At 47.7% G+C, this 9291-nt stretch overlaps 1 protein-coding gene across 3 annotated transcripts; it reads left to right on the top strand.

The window, feature by feature from the left end:
• The first annotated feature begins 242 nt into the window (after positions 1–242).
• On the top strand, positions 243–6490 carry AP5S1 (adaptor related protein complex 5 subunit sigma 1). Of its 3 annotated transcripts, none has more exons than XM_038571710.1 (3): positions 243–653; positions 1382–1573; positions 3231–6490. In XM_038571710.1, the coding sequence occupies exons 2-3, from the start codon at positions 1398–1400 to the stop codon at positions 3655–3657; spliced, it is 603 nt and encodes a 200-aa protein (XP_038427638.1). In that variant the 5' UTR covers positions 243–653; positions 1382–1397; the 3' UTR covers positions 3658–6490. The 3 variants fall into 3 exon arrangements, with proteins under 3 accessions (XP_038427638.1, XP_038427637.1, XP_038427636.1); XM_038571709.1 differs by having other exon boundaries at positions 243–662; XM_038571708.1 differs by lacking the exon at positions 243–653 and adding an exon at positions 765–943.
• The last annotated feature ends 2801 nt before the right edge of the window (positions 6491–9291 follow it).

The raw sequence follows: 9291 nt of genomic DNA, 5'->3' as shown, positions 1-9291 counted from the left end.
GGAATAACCGGCGTGGGCCCCTCTGGGAGTTCGAAGCAGGCATCTCTGGTGGGAGGGCCAAAGCCTTCCGCGCCGGAGGTCGCGATATCAGAACGCCACCCCTCCCCACTCCCCGACACAGAGCACCCGACGTGGGGGGGGCGGGGGGGGGCGCGGGGGGAGCCCCGCCCCGCCCGCCGACCCTACGCGCGTCACCGGGCGCGCGCCCGCGACTGCTGTGCGCAGGCGCCTAGGAGCCGCCATTGCACTCCAGCTGCCAAGTGGAGCGGCCTGTTAGCGGAAGTCCTCGGGCAGGTAAGGAAGGGTGAGTACGACGCCTGGAGGACAGCGGCCCCGGGGCTGAAGGGACAGCACTCTCGGGGCAGGGTGCCTCGCTTAGGTGTGTTTGACTGGAGCAAGGAACTACAATCCCCCAAATGCACTGCGCTGCAGGCTTGCGCGAGGCAGTGACGTGAAGGTTTTGGTCGCTATCATGTCTATGTGGGGGGGGGAGGGGACACAGTGGCGAGGGTTGATGACGCGCTCTTCGTGAGGCTGGAGGGCCACCAGAGGGCTGCGCCAGGTCGGCTGGCAGCCGTTCTCAAAGCGCCTTCGCGAACCTTCCTGCTTGACCAATTTAAGCTGATGATCTACTTACCCTGCAGTATTTAGAGGTTACTTCAGTGTGTATTTTTTCTTTTTCTTTTTCTTTTCTTCTTTTCTTTTCTTTTCTTTTCTTTCTTGATTTTATTTATTCATGACAGAGGGAGAGGCAGAGACACAGGCAGAGGGAGAAGCAGGCTCCCTGCAGGGAGCCCGACGCGGGACTCGATCCCCGGCCTCCAGGATCACACCCTGGGCTGAAGGCGGCGCTAAACCGCTGAGCCACCGCCACCGGGGCTGCCCCAGTGTGTATTTTCTAAAAACAAGGACATTGTCCTATATTCAGGATATTCAGGATCAGGTAACATCGATTAAGACTATAACCTAAAATGTATATTGTCCTAATAATGCCTATGTTGAAACTACCCTTTTTTTGGCCAGGGACCCCATCACACCCTGCGTTCAGCTGCCCTGTCTCCTTAGTGTCCAGTGCTCTGGAGCAGCAACCCAGGATCCCTGGACTCTTGTGACTTTGACACTCTTAAAGATTCCTGGCCATTTGTTTTGTAGAACCCGGTTTGGGGTTGCCTGAAATTTCTTCACTATTTGACTTATGGACAGAAGTCCTGCTGATCAGATGCCATTATTCAGAGGCAGGGAGTACATCCTGGGTGGCGGAGGAGAACCAGTGACCAACCAGCCACAGCAGCCCCCAGATATACTCCCAGACCTGTTTTATGGTTGCCTACCCTGCTGGGCTTTCACACTTACCTCACCAAGGTCTCTGGCTTCCCTCTAGTGTCCACCCTGGAGCCATGGTCTACGCCTTCCTCATCCACACCTTGCGGGCTCCACAGGCCCAGGACATGGGCCTTTGCCGAGTGCTCTACTCCTGTGTCTTTGGTGCTGAGAATTCACCCGATGACCCACGACCACATGGTGCTGAGAGGGACAGGCTCCTCCGAAAGGAGCAGATTTTGGCTGTGGCCAGGTAACACGCAGGCCTTCACTGAATGCATGCCTGATTGTAATGGGTTTGGGAGGGGGAGTGCGTGGGAGGGTTGAGGAGGCACAGAGAATCAGACTAAGAGGCAGAGAGAAAATCTGAGTAGTGTTTCCACGAGTTGTCCCTCATTCACAAGTATTTGTGAAATGCTGCTGTCATTATAATGACTCTTACAGCTAGCATTTATCAAGCTTGTACATATGTGTTAAGTGTTTATGTTCTGAGCATTTCATGTATATGAACTCATTAATTCTTATAACAATCTATTGAGATAAATCGAGTTATTATCCCTGCTTTACAGACGAATAAACTGAAGTACAGGGATTTAACCAGCCCAAGGTTATGCAACTAGAACATGGCAGACTGGAATTTGAGTGTAGGCAGGCAAACCTTGGAACAGATTAAACATGCTTTGTGGGATCCCTGGGTGGCACAGTGGTTTGGCGCCTGCCTTTGGCCCAGGGCGCGATCCTGGAGACCCGGGATCGAATCCCACATCGGGCTTCCGGTGCATGGAGCCTGCTTCTCCCTCTGCCTGTGTCTCTGCCTCTCTCTCTTTCTCTCTCTGTGACTATCATAAATAAATAAAAATTTTAAAAAATTAAAAAAAAATAAACATGCTTTGCAGTGCAGGATTTCTCAGGGCTTTTAGTATATGTGCAGGCTTTATGAACTCCTAAGGAGGAGAGAGAATGTGATACATAGGGACTCTGAGCCCAGAGCCTCCTGAAAGCCTGGGATCCACAGAGAACAGTGTGGAAAACACTGTTCCAAATGTGGTGGCTGACCTTGGACCTTCCCCTCACAGAGCCAGATGGAGCCAGTAAGTGCCAGAATCTCTTTGCCTCTCTGCATTCTGTGTGGGGTGGAGAGATTAACATTCTGGGGCAGCCCTTTTGCCACCCCTTTTTTCCTCTGGGCCTTCCCCGCCCCTGCCTGGCACAGAAAACCAAAGGTCTTTAAAACCAGCCTGTGCATGGCCCAAATTAGAAGGTGATTCAGGAGGGATCAGACTGTGATTACAAAATCCTAAATGGCCAAGTGGAAGGTCTTTCTTTTTTGTTTGGAGAGGGTTGCAGGATGGGACAGGGTGGAGAGGCCCAGTTGAGTGTGGCTTTTACTTCTTGTGGCTTGCTTTTCTTTATGTTAAGGAGGCCTCTGTGAAATTGGTGGGGGCAGGATCTTTTTCTTCTGGTGCCCTTTCCTGGCCCAAGGGGCTATGTTCAAAACCTGCCTTCTCTCTCTCTCTCTCTTTTTTTTTAAAGATTTTATTTATTCATGAAAGACACAGAGAGGCAGAGACACAGGCAGAGGGAGAAGCAGGCTCCTTGCAAGGATCGATGTGGAACTTGATTCCAGATCCTGGGATCATGCCCTGAGCCAAAGGCAGATGCTCAACTGCTGAGCCACCCAGGGGTCCCAGACCCCTTATCTTGAACACATGGAATGAAATGATTCAAGGCCTGGAGGCAGGAGCCTGGATTCCTGTCATGGTTCATGCTTCCTGCTTTGTGGTACTAAGCAGGTCATTTAGTTTCTCTAGGACTCAGTTTCTGCATCTGAGATGTGGAGTTAATAGCAACTCTCAATTCTCAGGGTGGCTGTGAGGATGACAGAAGTCTGACCCACTCACTCTCTGCAGGCAGGTGGAATCGATGTGCCGGCTGCAGCAGCAGGCATCTGGCCGGACCCCCATGGACCTGCAGCCTCAGTCTTCAGATGAGCCAGTGCCCTTGCATGAGGCCCCAGTTGGGGCCTTCCGTCTGGCAGCAGGGGACCCTTTCCAGGAGGTGCGGACAGTGGTGTGGCTGGGTGTGCTCTCATTAGGCTTCGCCTTGGTGCTAGATCCCCATGAGAACCTACTGCTGGCTGAGGGCACACTCCGGCTCCTGGTACGCCTCCTCCTTGACCACCTTCGGCTGCTGACCCCAAGCGCCAACCTCCTGCTTCGGGCAGATCGCATTGAGGGCATCCTTGCCCGCTTCCTGCCCCATGGTCAACTGCTCTTCCTCAATGACCAGTTTGTCCAGGGTCTGGAGAAGGAATTCAGTGCTGCATGGCCCCGCTGACTCCTCACTGGGATGGGACTTCTGAAGGGGCAAGGAGGGAGGACAGGGATGGATGGACACACAGCCAGGTGAAGCTTGGCATTGGCCTCCTTCCCAGCCTGCTCCCAGCTCTCGTGTGGTACCACACCCAGGACAGGTGGATGGCTCAAGTTGGCAGAGAGGAGGGGGGGTGGGCAAGGGGTGGTGGGGAGGAATCCCAGAACATCCTGTCCCTGGAGTTGCCATCTGACTCATTCAGACTGCTGCAGTGGGCCAGCCCCACCTGTCCTTGACCCCAGTTTCTCCCATCTCCAGCAGCCAGCCCCCAAAACAGTCCACCAGTTGCTAGTGTTGGAGCATGAGGAGTGGAACTCAGCCCACTTTCTCTTCCAAATCCACAGTTGTTGCAGTGCAAAAGGAATCAGAGACTCCCAGGGTGGGGGAGCTGGCTGCTGCCTTTACACCCACTTAGGCAGCATTATCAAAGATTTTGTCAGTGAGGGCCTGCTTGGTGTCCAGCCCCATCACAGTTCACAAATGTGTCATTCATTCAGCAGGGGGATTCTTTTTTTTTTTTTTTTTTTTTTTTTTAAGATTTTATTTATTCATGAGAGAGACAGAGAGAGGCAGAGACACAGGCAGAGGGAGAAGCAGGCCCCACTCAGGGAGCCCGATGTGGGACTCGATCCCGGGTCCCCAGGATCACGCCCTGGGCTGAAGGTGGTGCTAAACTGCTGGGCCACTGGGGCTGCCCCAGCAGGGAGATTCTGTAACTCATTTTGGGCCCAGCCCTTGCCAACCAGGCAGCCTTGAGATAATCATAGGTTTCCCTCGTCTTCAGGGAGAGAAGGTACCATCAGGTGGGTGCAAGAGATCTGGCCAGGGTGAGGTTCTTTCTTATTTTGAAGTAAAAGCACCAATTGTGTGATTTCACTCTCTATTTATTTAAGTTTGGCTAATGCATATTTGCTTCAATGAGTACTTGCCTCTTTGTATGGCTCTGAGTTGGATATCTGAGCCTTTATGGTCAGAGATGCCCTCCAAGAAGCGGAGACCTCTTGTGCCTCACATCACTCTTGTCTCCTGTGCCTCCTTTGGGTAGCAGTACTTGTTTTCTCTACCAAAATGTGGTGGGTTGGCATGGATCTCTGAGAAGCAGAGCCTGAGGTAAGGATTAAATACAAGTGGTTTACATGGGAGGTGATCCCAGGAAGCACTGGAAGGGGAGGCAGCCCATACAAGTATCAAGGATACTTGGATTATCAAGGATAGGTAGGGAGCTTTGTACCTCTAGGGACCTGTAATACAATAGTCGGCTCTAAATGAACATTGGAGGGGTGAGGGGCTGTGGATGTTTGTCTGCCATTCCCTTCAGTCAGTGGTTGTGAGTTGGTCCTAGGGCAAATTCCCTGGCTCTTTCTGCCTCCAGAAAAAGGCAGTGTGGAGCTGGGCCTCGCTGCACAGTGGTCGAACCCAAAGGGATGTGCATGGGGCACCAAACTCCTATTAAAAGTCATTAATCAGCAGCTCCTAGTGGTGGTTTAAAATTATTCCATTGGAAAAAACCTCCATCAACATCAGTTTTCATGATCTGAATGTTACCTGTGAAGCATGGCTTTCTTGGATAGGAAAAACTAGCCTCCTTAGGTGGTCATGGTTTAGGTTTGTGCCCCATCATGCTTCCCAAGTATCAGGTGCCATTTGGCACCCAAAAAGGACCCATTCACACCCACTCAGGAGGCAGCACCTATGATCGAGGTTTTGCTTTCTCGAGTCTGCAGCCAACACCATCAGCCATGCTGTGTTTTACACCATCACCATTGGGACAAGGCTACCTTCTCCATCAAAGGGTGCCACAAATCACCCTCTGACTTTGAAGACCTAAAGGGACCTTACTCTGTGTGTGGCAAGTCGTGCCACTGGAAATGTTCCACAGATCCTAGTGGGACACCAGTGCTCTATACAGTTGGCTCTCTTGGGCTACCCTTTCCTTCATTCCAGGTTAGTGGTCCTGGTGGGGTGCCCATGTTCTCACAAGAACAGGCTCCTCTGGTTTTGTTTGAAGGGCTCAAGCTTGTCTGGTCTGAAACCTTTCTGCCAATTTTTCTTTTCTTTTTAAAGATTATTTATTCATGAGAGACACAGAGAGAGAACAGACACAGGCAGAGGGAGAAGCAGGCTCCATGCAGGGACCCCGATGTGGAACTCGATCCCAGGACTTTGGGATCATGCCCTGGGCTGAAGGCAGACACTCAACTGCTGAGCCACCCAGGTGCCCCCCTATAGTGGTAAGTCTTAAAGGCAGGTAGTATCAGTCCTCTTTGTTCTTCAATAATGAGTTGGCTATTCTGGATCTTTTGCCTCTACGTATATACTTTAGAATCAGTTTGTCACATCCACAAAACATCTTGTTGGGAATTTGATTGGGATCACATTAAATCTGTAGACCAAATATATCAAGTTGGGAAGAACTGACATTTTGACAATTTTGAGTCTTCTGATCCGTGAACGGGGAATAATATCTCTCCACTTATTTTTTTTCTCCTTTGATTTCTTTCATCAGGGTTTTGTGGTTTTCTTCATATAAATCTTATGCATATTTTGTTATATTTATACTTAAATTTCATTTTGGGGGTGTTAATGGTAGCTGTGTAAATGACAATATATTTTCAATTCTATTTGTTCATTTTTGATATAGAGGAAAGTGACCTTTAAATATTAATTTTATATCCTGCAACCTTGCTATGATAATTTATTCATCCAACAGTTTTTCTTCTGAATCTTTCGTATTTTCTACATGGGCAATCGTGTCATCTGTGAACAAATAAAGTTTTATTTCTTCCTTTCCAGTGTATTTAGCTTTTATTTCCTTTTCTTATTGAATTAGTAGCACTTTCAGTGCAGTGTTGAAAAGGAGGGGTGAGATGGGACCTCCTTTTCTTGTTCCTGATCTTAGTGGGGAAGCTTCTAGTCTCTTGCTATTGACTGATGTTGACTGCAGATTTTTGTAGATAGTCTGTATTAAGTCGAGGAAGTTCTCTTCTATCCCTAGTTTGCTGAGTTTTTACCATGAATAGGTGTTGGATTTTGTCAAATGTCTTTTCTGCATCTACTTTTATGATCATATGATTTTTCTTCTTTAGTCTGTTGATATAATGGATTACATTAACTTTTTCAAATGTTGAACCAGCCTTGCATACCTGGGATAGACCATATTTCGTCAGTTATAGTGTATAATTCTTTTTATACATTGTTGGATTTTATTGCTAATATTTGTTGAGGACTTTTACATCTATGTTCATGACCGATATTGGTCTGTAACTTTCTTATATCATCTGGTTTTTGTATTGGTGTGATACTTGCCTCATAGAATGAGTTAGGAAATATTCCCTCTGCTTCTGTCTTCTGGAAGAGATTTTAGAGAAACAGTATATCTTCTTCCTTAAATATTTGGTAGAATTACCAGAGAACCCACCTGGGCCAGCCTTGACTTTTTAAACTGTTATATTTTATTTTGAAGATTTTATTTATTTGAGATAGAAAAAGAACACAAAGCAGGGGGAGGGAGAGGGAGAAGCAGACAGCCCCTCTGAGCAGGGAGGATTGAACTCCCGACCTGGAGTTCAATCCCGGGACCCTGGGATCATGACCTGAGCTAAAGGCAGACACTTAACTGACTGAAGTGCACAGGTGCCCCGTTTATTATTTTATCTTGTTTATTTTATTTTTTAAAGATTTTTATTTATCCATTCATGACAGACATAGAGAGAGAGAGGCAGAGACACAGGCAGAGGGAGAAGCAGGCTCCATGTAGGGAGCCCGACGTGGGACTCGATCCCGGGACTCCAGGATCGTGCCCCAGGCCAAAGGCAGGCGCTAAACCACTGAGCCACCCAAGGATCCCCTATTATTTTATTTTTTAATTAAATTTTATTTTTCAAACAGGTAACATGGTTTAGAAATCAAAATGATAGGGATGCCTGGGTGGCTCAGTAGTTGAGTGTCAGCCTTTGGCTCAGGGTGTGATCCCAGATCCTGGGATTGAGTCCCACATTCGGCTTTCTGCAGGGAACCTGCTTCTCCCCCTGCCTATGTCTCTGATTCACTCTGTGTGTCTCTTATGAACAAATAAATGAATAAATAAATCCTTAAAAAAATTAAAATGATAAAGTTTTTGTTTTTGTTTTTTTTTTAAGATTTTATTTATTTATTCATGAGAGACACAGAGAGAGAGAGAGAGGCAGAGACACAGGCAGAGGGAGAAGCAGGCTCCATGCAGGGAGCCTGACGTGGGACTCGATCCCGGGTCTCCAGGATCACACCCTGGGCTGAAGGCGGCGCTAAACCGCTGAGCCACCCGGGCTGCCCAAAATGATAAAGTTTTTATTGAAAAAACTTGCTCCCACCTCTGTCCCCATTCACTGTGTTCCTCCCACTGCCTCAAGGATAATAGCTTTCTAGGTTTTCTACATATCTCTTTACACAAATATAAACAAATGTGAACTTGTATTCTTTTTTTAAGATTTTATTTATTTATCTATTTACTTGAGAGAGGGCACAGAGGGAGAGTGAGAAGGAGAAGCAGACTCCTTGCTGAGCAGAGAGACCAATTTGGGGCTCAATCCCAGGACCCTGAGATCATCACCTGAGCTGAAGGCAGACACTGAGCCAGCTGAGCCACCCAGGCGCCCTAAGAACCCGATTCTTGATCTCAGATCAGATCTTGATCTCAGGCTAGTGAGTTCAAGCCCCACCTTGGGCTCCACACTAGGTATGGAGCCTCCTTAAAAAAAAAAGTTTAAAAATATTATTGAAATATAATTGATACACAATGTTATATTAGTTTCAGGTGTACAGCAGAGTGATTCAGCAATTCTCTACATTATGCATTGGTCCCCACAAGTGTAGTCACCATCTGTCACCATACACATTGTTAACAGTATTATTGGGTGTATTCCCCATGCTGTACTTTGCATCTCCATTGACTTACGTATTTTATATCTGGAGTACCTTTTACTTCCCTTTATTTCACCCATCCCTCCACCCCTTAATCCTTTTAACATGGCAGATCTCAGAAAGCATTGGAAAAGAAAAATGACTTCCCGAAAATGTCTTATTTTTCCATGAGGTAGAAACTCTGGGCTGAGGCTCCACTGGACTCAGTTCAGCTTGGCCTAAGAGAGCCTGCAGACTATGAAGTTCATGAGGCTCTGTGTGACTCAGACCTCTAACCTCTTGATTGTTCCAGTCCTCCACTGCATGGATTTGGTGCATCCCTTAGTGTTGGAATGGCAGTTGCCTGAGCCCTCATCCAACCCATTGTAGGACACTCAGCACTGCCTTGGCACATCATATGTGTCTCCGAGCCATCACTTCTCATCTTCTCTGGTTCTGTGGTATTGTCAGACTCATTTGGGTCTCAAGACATGTAGCTCCTCTCTTCTCTCGTGGGTGCTGTGTCTGTCCAGACTCAGAATACCTGTTCTTTCCTTTGATACACCTTCAAATCATGCATTTGGGTGTAGCAAACTTTTACGAAAGTTTAAGAGGATAGAGGACAATTATCTTAAACAACAAAGAGCAAAAAACTTGATTGATTGTGAGACATTCCTGTTTTCTGAGTGTCTAGATCATTCCCCCTAAAGGGGTCTTCTT

The sequence above is a fragment of the Canis lupus genome, chromosome 24 (assembly GCF_011100685.1).
Source record: "Canis lupus familiaris isolate Mischka breed German Shepherd chromosome 24, alternate assembly UU_Cfam_GSD_1.0, whole genome shotgun sequence".
Taxonomy (NCBI): Eukaryota; Metazoa; Chordata; class Mammalia; order Carnivora; family Canidae; genus Canis; species Canis lupus.
The sequence above is the reverse complement of the archived record's forward strand: the minus strand, read 5'-3'. Positions and strand labels throughout refer to the sequence as shown.